This window comes from Pimephales promelas, chromosome 10, assembly GCF_988280905.1.
Source record: "Pimephales promelas chromosome 10, fPimPro1.hap1.1, whole genome shotgun sequence".
Lineage (NCBI taxonomy): Eukaryota > Metazoa > Chordata > Actinopteri > Cypriniformes > Leuciscidae > Pimephales > Pimephales promelas.
In genome coordinates, this window is record NC_142778.1 from 36,497,561 (window position 1) to 36,515,116 (window position 17,556).

A 17,556-nucleotide genomic window follows, 5' to 3' on the forward strand; every position below is an offset into this window, starting at 1 on the left:
TCATTGTTCATTTAACACTGCTTAGAGTTTAATTGAGTCGCTTAAAATGACTTAATTCCATGATGTTGAAGTTACATGAACAAATTATGTTTGTTTAACGTAACCCAGTTAAACAGAATCTGTTGACATAAAAAAGTTAATTTATGGAACCCTTTTACATAAAAAAAGTTAATTAAAGCCAACATAGACTGTAAAAAAATATTGATGGTTTAACTTAAAAAAGTAAGTGACCTGGTTGCCTTAAAATTTTAAGTTCATTGAACTGGAAAAAGTGAGTTAATACAATGAAGGAGAATGATTTAATCATCAGAAACTCAAAATTATATGTTATCTGAACTAAATAAATTATTTAAGTTGATTTGACAAAAGAAAAAAAATGTTGTGATTACTAAACTGTAAAAAAATATTGTTGGTTTAACTTAAAAAAGTAAGTAACCTGGGTTGCCTTAAAATCTTGAGTTGATTGAACTGGAAAAAGTGAGTTAATACAATGAAGGAGATTAATTTAACCATCAGAAACTCAAAATAATAAGTTATCTCAACTAAATAAATTATTATAAAGTTGATTTGACAAAAGAAAATATGTTGTGATAACAAATCTTGAAAATATTTTTTGCAGTGCATAATTTTTTCACCTTTTAAGTTGAATTACTGGAATAAATTAACTTTTGCACAATATTCTATTATTTTTTTTTCGTTTCACCAGTATATTGAAAGGCACAATATTAACTGATGCCATTCATTTCAAATGACCATATAGTTGAATGTGTCTGCCAGAGTTCAAGATGAGTTTGTGATTCTCAGCCACCAGATGGCGCCATTAAAGCATTTCTGATCCTCCAGGATGAGTGCGTCTCATTCCAGCTGATCTGGGCTCAGTCTATGACTCATTCTCAATATCTCTAATCCTCTAATTGACGAGGATTTTTGCTTAATTCTCTACGTCACCTGATTTCCAAAAACACGTCGTCTGTGGCAAATATCAATTTAACTTCTCATTTGAATTCATTAATGTGCAATAAAGTAAATGAATTGAATAATCATAAATCCAGTATTAACGAGGTGATTAGTTCATTATGAAGTCAGGGTTGGTTTGATTAGAGACGGCAGGTTACAGCCTCTTCCCCCGGGCCGGGACCAGACGAGAGAGTGTTTAATACAATCAGATTAAGATCAGTTTATGGATTATGATCTCACCTGTCTGGACTGAGTGGTGCTCCTGAACTTCACACCTGGAAACACAGATACACAGACAGATTAGCTGTGCATGCAAAGAATAAAACCAAAGAAAATATTTGATAAGCATAATGGAAAACATTCAAAATGGTTCAACTTAAAATGCATCTCAAGACCATTCAGAACACTAAACTCGTCTCAGTGTGTGTGTGCACGATCACATATAAAGGCCACACGCTGCGTCTTCACATTACATTTAAACAATCTCAATTTTCAATCCCTCATTCTGTAATTACGGAGTGAATGAGAAACATTCACTAATCACAGCTTTCCATGCGCAACCATGTGACCAAACATGTAACCCAGAAGCACACACACACATGAAATACAATATATGGAGACAGATGCATATTATATATGTATACATATATATATATATAAACAACATTACAATCTAAAGAGGTATTTTCACATCTTAAAGTGCACTTTTTAGTCTCCTACAATTTTTTTACATACATGTAAGGTCAAAAAACACTTAAATGTTCTCATAATAGAGTGCCGAAGTGATGACGTCACTTTGTAGGACGACTCGGAAGCTAGCGGCGTATGGGTTCCCTCGGTCGAAAAGCAATGCATTTTCCCCATAGACTTTTGGAAAATCGCAAAAAATGGTTTTGTCTAGCAAGATAATCTTTACAAGTTAGTGCAAAATTTATACATTTTGAAGCCTATATAAAAAAAATTTAAAAACACAATCAGACACAATAAAGTTTAAAAAACCCCAAGCTAGTTATAACTGTGTGTTCTATGTCATAGATCAAAACGTGAAAAATATTTAGAGGCTTTGTTCACCACAGACCTTATTTCAGGCCATTTATCAAAAACCCATTCAAAAACCCCATAGGCTTTAGAGCGAGGGAACCGTAATGCTAAAATGCTAACTCACTTCTGCGTTTTGGCCTACAGAGTGACGTCGTAACTCCGGCACTCTATCCACAAGTTTCCGAGGGGCGCTCCTGTAAAAAATAAAGTGGGTGAAACTTCCGGCGACGCGGCGGAAGTAGCATTCCAATGGTGTTTTGTGTTAGTTAGCGAAGAGGCTAGCTGTTTTTCGGAGAATTATTTTACTATTTAAAGACGCAAATCTTTATGAGAGATGTCGTTACGGAGCTCAGGGACAACATGTGCTGTTCGCGGTTGTATGTATAACCGGACTAAACTAATTCAGTGGCTTAAACGTGATTGTTTTGAACATAAGCTGAAAACAAAATCAGAGTGATCCTGCCAACCACTGTAGTTTCCATCACCTCCCAAAAGACGACGAATCTTCCTGCGTACATTTGTTTAAATTCTTAATGTTCTATAAACTCTATCAACATGTGATTGGCTGTTCGCTACTGATGTTACACCTAAACTCAGGATCAAAGCCTGAGTTGACAGAATACCAAATGTATTCAAGTAGCACATTCATTTATAATTTTGAATAAACTCCATAGCACAATGACTAAGTGTGTATTTTTTATTTTAATTGTTTGTCAGCTCGCACAACTGTCTGTCACCATGCCTTGATGAGAGTATTGATTATTAATAATGTTATTATAATACTCCCAATCAACCCTTTTGAATTTCGCTGACATCGTTAGCTAGTTTGGATCGCTATAACTTGAATGACTGTCAACTGATGAATGAACGAGTGTCAAGCATGTCAAGTCGCGCTTTGTTTACTTCAAACCGGAAGTCGCGCCCACTTTTGACGCAAGGCATCATGGGGCGTAGGAAACTTGTGGATATTTCAGCATCGGTTTGATCAAGGATTCGGTCACTCTAAACCCCGCCTCTCTGAGAGCTGCTCTGCTATGATTGGTCCAGTCTGTTCTGATTGGTCAGAAACCAAATTGGCAAATATACGAACAGATGCACTAGTGTTTGAGGGCGGAGCTAAGAGACGCTGTTCAGCCAATCAAGACCACAGGCTGGCATTATGCAAATTAGTTGTAGGTTCATTGGAAACCCAGCAGCAGAAGTTGGTACGATGATGTCAGGAGTGTTCGTGAACGACTGTAAACAAATGTTCCTGTCAGAAGTGAGCCACGGGTTACATAAACTACACCGCGCAGACAAACTTAAACTGAGCTGTTAATTGGCAAGCAGTTGATTAAAATGCTCCAGAGCTCTTGACCTGTAGTGACACTGAACACACACACCTGACTGACACGTGCGTCTCTTTAACACCCAACATCTTGTCAGTTCACACACACGCTGGGAAGGATGATGCGCTAGATTTAGATCTTCATATCTTCTGACTGAAGGGCAGGGATTTTAACCTCGTTTCAGAGCATTACTGATGCATGTCATGTGAAATCTCGGCCTTATAACAGCAAGTCATCTGCTTCCGAACTTCAGAAGAAAACTACATCGGCACATTTCTCCAAGGTGTGTGCATGTGCAAAACTCAGTGTGTTGCTTTGCATTTTTTAGCACGTTGCATGTGTTTATTCCCAGTCCCTCCTTCAAGGCCGATTTGAAATGCATAAATCTGAATATGAAAAAACTGATCATTTTCAATGAGACTGCAATTAAAGTGAGTTAGAGGTTTGCAGACACGATGCATGAGCAATATTAATAGTGATGCTTGGTTTAGCAAATGAATGCATTCGTATTAGCAAAATATATTCACACACATGCACATATGCAGTATTTACACTAGATATGCACATTGATGATCTACTGGCAAAATATGCAGAATAGAAGATACTCTATCCCACAATGCAATGCACTCGATGTAACCTTCCAACTTGATTTTTAATCTAGCAAAATAAATGTTTTTTATCCCCAGGATGATAACTAGACATTATTTACATGCGGCATATTGAGCATCCCTCGAAAATGCAATTTTATTATGCATGCAGTGTTATTATATAATATTATAATATTTTGTATTTTAATATTTTCAGTTTTCATCTTAATTTTCTTTTGTTTTAGTATTTAATGTTTATGTATTCAAATATTTTATGTATTTAGATTCAGCTTTAAGTTTTAATTTGTATAATTTTAGTACTTCAACTTGCAGTGTTTAGTATTTATTCATGTGAATAAGCTTTTATTTTTGTATTTTCTGTTTTATTTTTTTATTTTTTTAGGTTTAGTTTTGCTTTAATTTATTTTTATTTCAGTTTTAATTTGTAGCATTTTAGTAATTCAACTAGCAGTGTTATTTTAGTATTATCTATACACTGTAAAAAAATATCAATGGTTTAACTTAAAAAGGGAAGTTACCTTGTTGCCTTAAAATTTTAAGTTCATTGAACTGGAAAAAGTGAGTTAATACAATAAAGGAGATTAATTTAACCATCAGAAATTCAAAATTATATGTTATCTGAACTAAATAAATTATTTAAGTTGATTTGACAAAAGAAAAAAAAATTATGATGATTACTACACTGTAAAAAAAAATTGTTGGTTTAACTTAAAAAAGTAAGTAACCTGGGTTGCCTTAAAATTTTAAGTTGATTGAACTGGAAAAAGTGAGTTAATAAGTAGATTAATTTAACCATCAGAAACTCAAAATAATAAGTTATCTCAACTAAATAAATTATTATAAAGTTGATTTGACAAAAGAAAATATGTTGTGATAACAAATCTTGAAAATATTTTTTACAGTGTACTATTATTAATATTTATGTGAGTTTGGTGCAGTTTTTGTGGAGTTTATCAAACCTGTTTGAAAACACACTTCAGCTACAGTTTAAATGAAATTAAATAAATTATGAGTCGTCGCCGCACAACAACAGTTTCAAAGAAGCAGGTTTACACCATCATTTGCGGGTCAGGATCAGGCCTGATTACCTCTCAAAGATACACAGTCCAGAAATTACACACACACTTGAGCTGGTGTCTGGAGTGAAGCCGAATCAGATCTCGGTGTGTGTGTGTGTGTGTGTGTGTGGCGCTCTCAGAGAAACACCCAGATAACAATGCGATATTATAACACACTTCCCTTTCCAGCACCACAGGCTTTTCCATTCATTTTATCTGGCAGCTCACACACACACACACACACATATATACAAGCTATACATATATATATATCCTATATATACAAGCCATTTAGCAATTAACATCTTATAAATGTAATATATTAAGCAATATAATTTATTAAATATTACATTTTGTATGAAACATCTGAACCGTGTGTGTGATGTTCTGGAAGAGCGGAGGCGGTTCCCTCTGGATGTCTGTGTGGTAATGAGAGCAGGTGACCAGCGGCACCAGGACACACACACACACACACACACACACACACACACACACTGTCTGACTGACGCACCGAGACCAAAATAACCCAGTGTGTCGTCAGGTGAACCTCCGTGTGTGTGTGTGTGTGATGGTGTGATTCTGTGGCGTCTCCGGAGGCTGATACACCAACTCAAGCAAGTGCCGAGAATAAAAACACAGCCTCATAAAAACAGCCCAGCGCTGAGTCTGACCTCCAGCGAGAGAGCCAGTAATGACAGTGTGTTTGATCAATAGTGACTGGCCTTCTGCAACACACACTCCCTGTCTGACCGGCTCTGATCACTTAGAGCTCTGTAACCTTTAGATTATCACACCCTCTCATTCTGTCACTTCCATCCTTTGTTTCAAACCCTAGCGCTGTTTGCCTAACACACACACACACACACACACACACACACACACACTAACCAGCACTGAAGCTTTCACAGGACTCATTTGGAACCACTCTAAACAATTATGGGTTGTTTAAACACAATTTTTGGGTCAAATATGGACAAACCCAAATGTTGGATTAAAAATGCAATTTAAAAATGTAACCAAATGGCTGGGTTTGTCCATGTTTAACCCAAAAATGGGTTAAAACAACAAGTACATATGAAGAGTTCAGATGCAAAAGCCTCTAAATGCCATTTAAAATTTTCTTCTTTAATGATGATTTTTGTCAAACTTGTATATGTAAGTTCAGTAATTTCACTTAAATAACAATTAATAGGTAATTATCATTGCCATTTAAGTGAAATCACTGAACTTTAATATACAAGCTTGATAAAAATGATCATTCTAAAAGAAAATTTCGAATGGCACTTAGAGACTTTAGCATCTGAACTCTTCATATATAGACAATGACTTGCATGAAGAGGAAACTGAAGCGATTGACGTTATGTCGATAAGTAGTGTAACGATACTCTCATGTCACGATTCGATACATATCACGATACTGAACTCACAATACGATATTATTGCGATATTCCTAGACAGTTTAACCAAAAACATTGTGTTACATGTTACATTACAGGACAATAGAGACACCAGAATAACAATATTCATGATTGTGAAGATGAAAATACAGATGAATATGAACATGCTGCGCTCTATCACTGACTAGACATATTAAAATAATGTAGGGCACTTTTTACTGATAATATAAAATATTTAGCATTATCAGGACCCACAAATATTCCCCCATTGCATTACAAAGTGTTCAAGCACGAAGTGCTGAAAACCTAATGTATTTGTGAGGAAATACAAATACAAATAAAAAAAAAAAAGTCAGAGTATGAGCCCGATTGGCCCATAGGTGGCGCTACAACAACCAAAAGTACTAAATTGCTCATAACTCCTAGACCGTTTGACTCAGCCTCAATGTTTTCACACCACTGTGATCCTTGGCTCAAGACGGACAAGATGTATATCTCCGATTTCGATTTAGACAAGAATTTACCACTATGTCGAATTTTGTCCAAACCTACTTTTGCGAACTAGTCCCTGGTTTTTTGCCCGATCGTAACCACACCAGTCTAGGACAATTCTCTGAACTCTCTAGATCAATAATTATCAAAAAAAGTTGAAATTTTGCATTTGGTTGGCTATAACAGGGTCATTTAGAAAGTGGTCCGTGACAAAATACAGTCAAAAACCAAAAAATCCCAAAAGAAAAGTGGTTAGAAAGCATTTTTATTAGGTGTTCAAGCACGAAACTATATGGTAAATCATGCTATATTCATGTTAAACCTTCTGTAAAAAAAATATTTTCAAGATTTGTTATCACAACATATTTTCTTTTGTCAAAAAACTTAAATTATTTATTTAGTTGAGGTAACCTATTATTTTGAGTTTCTGATGATTAACTTAAACTCACTTTTTCCAGTTCAATCAACTTAAAATTTTAAGGCAACCAGGTTACTTACTTTTTTAAGTTAAACCAACAGAAAAATTTTACAGTGTACTGGAACATGGTAAATAATGAAAATCACGCTGAAATATGGTGCATCATGGTAAATCATGCAAAAAACATGGTCTATTCCATCTACGATCTCAGTGGTTAAATGATTGCAACGTGTAACTTAATGTCTTTTGATGCTTTTGTGCTTAAAGGGCTGAACTGCTTGAACCCCGCTAAATGCTGCATGCAGCTTTAATTACACATTATATTAAATTTAATGTCGTACTGACACTAAAACTTTCTAAACTTAATTTTTTTCTCACAGTAATTTTTATTTTGGGTGAATTATACACATATTATCACAATCCATTATACAAATAGATGCATTTTTTTGTATTGTAAAATTTTGTGATACAATATATTGTTACAGCCCTATTGATAAATAAACTGCAATACTCCAGTCATGCCACTTAGCAAGTGACGCAATGCAATTAATTTAGTTATAAACAAACAATTCTTCTAGTAAAAATCATGTTTATTTGACTTTTTATGCACATGCACGAACTATCAAACCCCTTCTGTTCAAACACACATCTATAACTCAGTGTGCTTCACATCTCACACATTTCCATTTCCTATTTTCAATCCAGCATTATTAAAGCTTCTGTGAATCAACTGAATCAACGACGCTTTTAACCGAAGACAATAAAATAAAAAAAGCAACAGGCTCTTCTCTTGTGTGTCTGAATCTCAGACATGTTTACTTTAACATCTGCGCTCGTCAAGGCTTTTATCATCTGTGAACGACAACACGTTTTAATGAGAGGTTTCCCGTAGCAACAAGCGCGCTGTCATACGACGATATGATGTGTCGAGATAAAGGGAACAATAATAATAGAAACAGAAAGTCAAACCGCAGACAGGCAGAGAAGCAACACGCTGATCACTCTTTATGATACGTTACAGCGTCTGGGAGTTTCAGTGTGACAAATCAAACATGTCTGATGCCATTGTCTGCATCGTTATGCAGTTCCACAAATAACTTTATTATCTAGTTCTTCAGAAAAAGCAACATCAACCTCATCAGTCAACACGGCTCAAGTGTCACTTTACATGCTAAAAAATATGCTAAATATATCATTTAACATGATCATTAATTATTGTTATTAAGTTGCACACTATTTACAGGAGTAGTTCACTTTTAAAAAACTTTTGCTGATAATTTACTCATCCCCATGTCATCCAAGATGTCCATGTCTTTCTTTCTTCAGTCGAAAAGAAATTAAGGTTTTTGATGAAAACATTCCAGGATTTTCTCCATATAATGGACTTCAATGGGGTCCAAACGGTTCAAGGTCCAAATGAGAGTTTCAGTGCAAACTGCAAACTGTTCAAAGGGCTTTAAATGATTCCAGACGATGAATAAGGGTATTATCAAGCGAAACCATCATTCATTTAAAAAATAAATAAAATAGTTTAAGTTTTATAAGCACAAATGCTCGACTTGCTCTGTTCTGTGATGTGCGTTCGTGACTCTCCTGTTTGAACTCGTTCATCAAAATGAACAAATCTTTTTTGAGTCATGACTTGAAGGGTCCTTGATAACACCCTTATTCATCATCAATTGTTGTTTAAAGCCCTTTGAAGCTGCACTGAAACTCTTTTGGACCTTGAACCATTTGGACCCCATTGAAGTCCATTATATGGAGAAAATCCTGGAATGTTTTCATCAAAAACCTTAATTTCTTTTCGACTGAAGAAATAAAGACATGGACATCTTAGATGACATGGGGGTGAGTAAATTATCAGCAAAAGTTTTTTTTAAAAGTGAACTACTCCTTTAATTTTATATCTACATAAACTGATGCTCCAGAAGGAGAAATGAGCTGGGGGATGAAAACTTTTGAACAGGATGAAGGTGCTATTTTGTTTAAATATCTTTTTTTTTATTTTTTTATTTAGGACTGCCTTTCGGAAGCAACAGAAGATAGTGACATTTTTTCCCCATAATTTAATTAGTGTCATTTTTCAATTTTATTATTTTCCATTCATTATATATATATGTCATATTTAGATCAAATCAAAGACTATTTTTTCTATTACTTGTCGATGAGAATCACATTTAAGACAAAGACTTTTTATGAGTTCAGAAGTCGACCCCGTTTGAATACTAAACATCTCTCTCTCCAAACCTGAAGCTGTTGTTTCTTTCTTCAGATTTTGTACTTGACAAGAGACAAAAAACATGAAGATGCCAGTGTGTGTAAGGGTTTGAAAGGAAAGTGTGTGTGTGTGTGCTTGTGTGTTTAGCGGTTTGCCAAACCCAGTGATACGTGAATGCTTACAGAGCCTTTGGGGGAAACCGCCACTGAGCCGCAGAGACAGACGGAGAGAAGAGAGACAGCGACCAGGTGAAGAAGGGAACTACCAAACAACCGCTTCTCAGACACAAGGGTCCGCAAAAGTGGAGCTGGGCTCCAGAGAGTGTGTGTGTGTGTGTCGGCTGTGACCTCAGGGCTAATGCCCTCTCTGGCCATCTGTTCTGACCGAGCTTCTCTTCACAGCACGAGGAAACACACACAGACACGTACGCAATGACATTTATGTCACTTAAATGGAAATTATTTGTGATTTCAGTCTGATCACATTCTAGTAGAAATGTCCCCGTTGACCTTTAGAAACACTGATGATGCTTCCACATGAATATTGCAGGATATTTAATGCTGCTGCTGCTGCTGTTATTCCGGATGTTCTTGCCTTCAATTTTTCAAGTAGAAAAACTGAAATATATTTTTATGTAAAACATGAATCTTTGAAAAATCTTTTTTTTTTTTTTTTACGGTGTAGTTTAATGTCAATATGCAACTCATTTTACTTCTGTAAGAAAACTAAATATATTAATCTGGAGATAAATGAAGTAAACCCCCAGGAGATATGTGATTTGATATTAAACCAGTTATAACAGTGAACCCAGTTCTAATATTGACCGGTTCTAACAATGAAACCAGTTCCAACAGTGAAACCAGTGAAACCAGTTCTAATAGTGAAACCAGTTCTAATGGTGAAACCAGTTCTAATAGTAAAACCAGTTCTAACAGTGAAACCAGTTCTAATATTGACCGGTTCTAACAATGAAACCAGTTCCAAAAGTGAAACCAATGAAACCAGTTCTAATAGTGAAACCAGTTCTAATGGTGAAACCAGTTCTAATAGTGAAACCAGTTCTAACAGTGAAACCAGTTCCAACAGTAAAACCAGTTCTAATGGTGAAACCAGTTCTAATAGTGAAACCAGTTCTAACAGTGACCAGTTCTAATAGTGAAACCAGTTCTAATATTGACCAGTTCAGTTCTAACAGTGAAACCATTTCCAACAGTGAAACTAGTTGTAACAGTGTAACCAGTTCTAATATTGACAGGTTCTAACAGTGAAACCAGTTCAAACAGTGAAACCAGTTTTAACAGTGAAACCAGTTCCAGCAGTGAAACCAGTTCTAAAAGTGAAACCAGTTCCAACAGTGAAACCAGTTCTAATATTGACCAGTTACAACAGTGAAACCAGTTCTAAAAGTGAAACCAGTTCTAACGGTGACCAGTTTTAATAGTGAAACCAGTTCTAATAGTGAAACCAGTTCTAACAGTGAACTAAGTTCTAAAAGTGAAACCAGTTCTAAAAGTGAAACCAGTTCTAACAGTGACCAGTTCTAAAAATGAAACCAGTTCTAACAGTGACCAGTTCGAATAGTGAAACCAGTTCTAATATTGACCAGTTCTAACAGTGAAACCAGTTCCAACAGTGAAACCAGTTGTAACAGTGAAACCAGTTCTAATATTGACAGGTTCTAACAGTGAAACCAGTTCGAACAGTGAAACCAGTTAACAGTGAAACCAGTTCCAGCAGTGAAACCAGTTCTAATATTGACCAGTTCTAACAGTGAAACCAGTTCTAACAGTGAAACCAGTTCCAACAGTGAAACCAGTTCTAATATTGACCAGTTACAACAGTGAAACCAGTTCTAAAAGTGAAACCAGTTCTAACGGTGACCAGTTTTAATAGTGAAACCAGTTCTAATAGTGAAACCAGTTCTAACAGTGAACTAAGTTCTAAAAGTGAAACCAGTTCTAAAAGTGAAACCAGTTCTAACAGTGACCAGTTCTAAAAATGAAACCAGTTCTAACAGTGAAACCAGTTCTAACAGTGACCAGTTCGAATAGTGAAACCAGTTCTAATATTGACCAGTTCTAACAGTGAAACCAGTTCCAACAGTGAAACCAGTTCTAACAGTGAAACCAGTTCTAATATTGACAGGTTCTAACAGTGAAACCAGTTCTAACAGTGAAACCAGTTCTAAAAGTGAAACCAGTTCCAACAGTGAAACCAGTTCTAACAGTGAAACCAGTTCTAATATTGACAGGTTCTAACAGTGAAACCAGTTCTAAAAGTGAAACCAGTTCGAATAGTGAAACCAGTTCTAATATTGACCAGTTACAACAGTAAAACCAGTTCCAACAGTGAAACCAGTTCTAACAGTGAAACCAGTTCTAATATTGACAGGTTCTAACAGTGAAACCAGTTCTAACAGTGAAACCAGTTCTAAAAGTGAAACCAGTTCCAACAGTGAAACCAGTTCTAACAGTGAAACCAGTTCTAATATTGACAGGTTCTAACAGTGAAACCAGTTCTAAAAGTGAAACCAGTTCGAATAGTGAAACCAGTTCTAATATTGACCAGTTCCAACAGTGAAACCAGTTCCAACAGTGAAACCAGTTCTAAAAGTGAAACCAGTTCTAACAGTGACCAAGTTCTAAAAGTGAAACCAGTTCTAACAGTGAAACCAGTTCTTACACAATGGCAGAAGATCCAGCACAGCCTGAAAGTGTTCAGTGGTTGAGCACAGACGACACTGAACACTATTGACCAGAACATGTGACCGCTGTCTTATAAACACCTCAGGAATTGTGGACACTTCAAACATGACAGTACATGCAACCCTAACTATACAACAACTCAATCCATGTCTCAGAAACGTTCAGGTGTGTCTAAAGTCTTGCTGCTGGTTATTCCTGAGATTCTGGATGAGTGAGATTATTCGTGTGAAGCTCCACCTTCTTCTGAATGGAGGCGGAGCAGCAGCTCATTTGCATTTAAAGGGACACACACAAAAACTGCTATTTTGAGCTGCAATTTCACAGACACATTCTTGTGAAAAGTGGCATAACATGTCACCTTCAAGGTCCTCTTTAAGAAATGAAATAGGACTTCTTGTTTATTTCATACCGACTTTAAGGAGAGAGCCATCAACTGACTTGTGCTTTAAGTGTGTGTGTGTGTGGAGGTGATTTCTGCTGAAAGACTCCTGGGCAGTGTGTATAGAGGAGTATCTGTGCCTCAGCGCTGACGGGTTTGATGGTGTGTGAAAAGCAGGTCTCACCGAGGCAGCTGATCTGTGTGTGTGTGAGAGATGCTGTCAGAGAGACAGAGAGAGCAAGCCTTGTGTCAGAAGAAGTCTATCTTTCAGGATGAGGTTGGAGGAGTGGCTGTTGTTTTGTGTTTTTGATAAAGCGAGTGATTCACAGCTCCTACTTAAAACAGACAAAACACACAAATCCATTTAAGCGGCTGAGATGCAGCGGCTGCTAGTTTGACACTGTGTGCTGAAGAACACACACACACACACACAGTATTCTGTCCCCCTTCGGCCTACACTAACCCACAAAACAACACTCCGAGAGAGAAAAGATATCATTTTCAGGAACATTATGGAAACCTCTACACAACGTTACAGGTGTCATGACATTAATACACTCTTAGAAGAAAAGGTTCGATATAGAACCTTAAAAGGTTCTATCAGTACGTATTTGGAACCCCTAAAAGGTTCTATACACTCATAAAAAAAGGGTTCCTCTGGGTTCTATATAGAACCCTGGGGTTCCGTACTTGGCCAATAGAACCTTTTACCAAAAAAAATGGTTCTATATGGAACCATTTTGGAGTTCGGGGGGGATGGAACCATTTCTGGTTCTAAATAGAACCATTTCTAAGAGTGATGTTCATTGATATTCACTTATAATGTTAATAAAGTTTTCTGCACTAATATAAAATAAATATATACGTGAAAAACAATCCTCATTCTGAGCCCTGTCTGAAATTATCAGTTTTTAAGGCGCTGCTTTTTTAAAGGTGTAAAGATGTCCTATCTTTCTTCAGTCGAAAAGAAATGAAGGTTTTTGATGAAAACATTTCAGGATTTTTCTCCATATAATGGACTTCAATGGGGACCAAACGGTTCAAGGTCCAAATGAGAGTTTCAGTGCAGCTTCAAAGGGCTTTAAACGACACCAGACGATGAAAAAGTGGTTTTGAAAATGGCATTATACAGTACGACCCCTTTAAGAGTGTAAAACACCATATCTGGCCAAATTCATACTGAGATGAGACAAGAGTTCAATTTTACTGTTCAATACTATTTTGAGTATGCCATAACGACCTGAGCAGCATTGTTTCATCAATCAGGTCATGCATCTGTTGGCTGTTTAAATGGATGACTAATATATCGCCATTTACACACAGCTGCAAAAAGTTACCATGATGCAAGTATATTTGTCATTGCTACAGCCCAAATGTTGCCGTGTTATTCTCACAGGCTGTCCAAGACATGCTAATGCCGTCAATGTGAATTCAGAGCAAAACAAAAGCATTTAGCAAAATTTAAGTCTTAGAAAATAAAGTCCTCCAGTGAAAAGTGTTTATCTGAAAACTCCAGGGTAATTTACATCTATAACAGGATCAGCACAGGAACACGCAGCGAGCGCGGCAGGCTAAGATACATGTGCCAATTAACCTTAATTACTAATAGACCCTGGTAAACTTAGTTTTCTGTCTCTGTTGATTACCTCAGAGGCGTCGCTGCGTTCCCGGCCCCCTGCGCTCTCTCCTGATACTTCAGCGCTACCCTGTGATTTACTAACATGAGCCGACCCGTTCCGAGAATCACTGGAAATGGAGTCTGAGGGCTGGGAAAAGGCATCGAGACAGTGTTTGATGGGCCGTAATTGGCATTCAGAGGCTCAGGATAGTTTCTCTCTGTGTGATGATTCTCTGATTGTGTCATAATGGGGAAAATTATCTTCTTAAGTCTTATTCCCGCAGGCAAATCACCCCAGCTGTTCTCAGATCACACATAACGGAATAAAATACTCGTTTACGAATAATGCTCTACATGTGTCGTGTATAAGGTTGCTTGACATTATGCATGCACTATAATGCATGAATACCCTTATGATGCAGTATTTAAATGCATGCTTCATCTGATGTCATAATGCATATTAATCTGAAAAGTTATAACCACAAATAGGTAATATTATATTTTAACTGTTATGCATTTTTATCAGATGATAGAATAAGGTTTTTTCGAAGGCATTATGCAAGTGTCATAATGCATTAATGATAACCTTATAATGCATCTGGTATTGTAATCTGTTGTCATATTTATTAGATGATACAACATATTTTAAGGTTGCTTATAGGGCATTATATGTGTATTATAATGCATTAAGAATACCCTTATGATGCAGTATTTAAATGCATGCTTCATCTGATGTCATAATGTATATTAATCTGAAAAGTTATAACCACAAATAGGTAATATTATAATGTATTTTAATTGTTGTTATGCATTTTTATCAGTTTTTTTCGAAGGCATTATGCAAGTATCATAATGCATTAATGATAATCTTATAATGCATCTGGTGTTATAATTCATAGTAATATTGCCATTGTAATCTGTTGCCATATTTATTAGATTATACAACATATTTTAAGGTTGCTTATAGGGCATTATACGTGTATTATAATGCATTAAGAATACACTTATGATGCAGTATTTAAATGCATGCTTCATCTGATGTCATAATGCATATTAATCTGAAAAGTTATAACCACACATGGGTAATATTATAAAGTATTTTAACTGTTGTCATGAATTTTTATCAGATGATAGAATAAGGTTGCTTATATAGCATTATGCATGCACTATAATGCATTAAGAATACCCTTATGATGCAGTATAAATGCATGCTTCATCTGGTGTTATAATGCATAGTAATCTTAAAAGAAATGTTATGAATTTTTATCAGATGATACAATAAGGTTGTTTCGAAGGCATTATGCAAGTATCATAATGCATTAATGATAACCTTATAATGCATTATAAATAGACTAAAAAAATAACAAAAATGAAAAAATTGCTAAAACTAAACAAAAAGTATAATGAAAACAGCAATTTTAAGCATGAAATCTAGTTAAATTATTAAACTATAATAGTGTATCAATGCACTAACATAACACTGGACAAATAGTATGGATATTTCCATGCATATGATCATTTGCACCTGATACAGAAATAGTGCAGGTTTAACATAGACATTCTTTGATGTTTTTCACCACTTTCATCAGCTTCCTGACATCAGAAAATACGAATTTTGATGTGTTTTGATATTCATGAAATCTTAAGAGTAATGGTTTGGAAGACTGTGACATATATGTTGCCTTATGAAGTTCTTACTTTTTCTCATACGAAGTTCAGAAGCAGCGATTAGGATGTGATGCGTTCAAGTGATTTGAGTCAGAATAAACGACTCGCTGGGAAATTTCACATTTATTTAAGTTCTCAAAAAACATTTAGTTTCAGCACAAAATGAAGAACAGATGTGTGTCACTGATGCTTTATGTTTCATCATTCTCACGCCGGGAAGTTGGTCGCAAGCACGATAATCATAAAATGTGCACTTATCTCGTAAAATATGGTCCTGACATCAAAGAAACAATATGCAGGAAACAAAATCAGCAACGCACTGCATACTGAACACCTACAGGACTAGAAAGGTTCAGGGCTCTTTATATTGTGATTCCACGCATGAACATAAAGGCCAAGAGGAGTTTAAGGACGAGCAGCGTCTCTGGAAAAGCTTCCAGGTGGGCAGGAGAAAAGGTCACCTGTGTATCAGAGTTTTAGAAGAGTGTGTGATCGCTTTAGTGTAAACGACAAACGCATCCAATTAACAATAAAGATCAGAAGGTTATAAAGACAACGGTCTTGCCTCGTTTTATGCTCCACGCAGAGCTGTAGGCCTATTTTTTAATCACAAAGTGAAAATATCTTGACCACAGATCTTAAAGGAGTAGTTCACTTTAAAAAAAAAAAAAATTCTGATAATATGTCCATGTCTTTCTTTCTTCAGTCGAAAAGAAATTAAGGTTTTTGATGAAAACATTGCAGGATTTTCTCCATATAATGGACTTCAATGGGGTCCAAACGGTTCAAGGTCCAAAAGACAATTTCAGCGCAGCTTCAAAGGGCTTTAAATGAGTCCAGACGATGAATAAGGATCTTATCTCTCTTATCTTATCTTTTTTTTAAAGTTTTATAAGCTCAAATGCTCGCCTCGCTCTGTTCTGTGATGTGTTCGAACTCGTTCCTCAAAACGAACGAATCTTTTCCGAGTCATTTGGTTCATTCGAATGAACGAAACGAAAGAAATCAATTGAGCTTATAAAACTTAAACTTTGTTATTTATTTATTAAATGAGCGATGGTTTCGCTTGATAAGACCCTTATTCATTGTCTGGACTCATTTAAAGCCCTTTGAAGCTGCACTCTTATTTGGACCTTGAACCGTTTGGTCCCCATTGAAGTCCATTATATGGAGAAAAATCCTGGAATGTCTTCATCAAAAACCTTAATTTCTTTTCAACTGAAGAAAGAAAGACATGGACATCTTAGATGACATGGGGGTGAGTAAATTATCAGCAAAAGCTATTTTAAAAGTGAACTACTCCTTTAAGTAAGAAATAATGTTAACATTGAATAATTTTTTATAATTTTTACCACCTTTAGTTAACACTAAGAAAAATCTAAATACTCTTGGTTGAACACAGGTAAAATCATAAAACCAGCAGCGCTTTCTCATTTCAAGGTGTCGTATGTGCAGGTGTCGACACGTCTCTCATAATTACACCTCACCGCCACATCCGGAGGAATCAGAGGTGAGCTGAATGTGTCTGGGTTTTATACAGCACGTCAATGTGCCAGAGCCTTCAAGCGGGCCTGACATTTCATTCCCCTGTGCCGGGGGATCGTCTGCCTTTGCTCCGGATCTCCAGCACACCTGAATGACAGAGTATAGGTGGGAGACAAATGCCACG

General features: G+C 36.1%; 1 protein-coding gene across 5 annotated transcripts in view; it reads right to left on the reverse strand.

The window, feature by feature from the left end:
• chst8 (carbohydrate sulfotransferase 8) overlaps nt 1-17,556 on the reverse strand; it is a 185,792-nt gene that overhangs the window by 2,269 nt on the left and 165,967 nt on the right. For 3 of the 5 annotated variants that reach the window (XM_039684047.2, XM_039684044.2, XM_039684043.2), the window contains exon 3: nt 1,198-1,235. In XM_039684047.2, the coding sequence (XP_039539981.1) occupies nt 1,198-1,235 (38 nt within the window). The remainder of the gene's footprint in view (nt 1-1,197; nt 1,236-17,556) is intronic. The other 2 variants (XM_039684048.2, XM_039684046.2) reach the window with 1 other exon arrangement.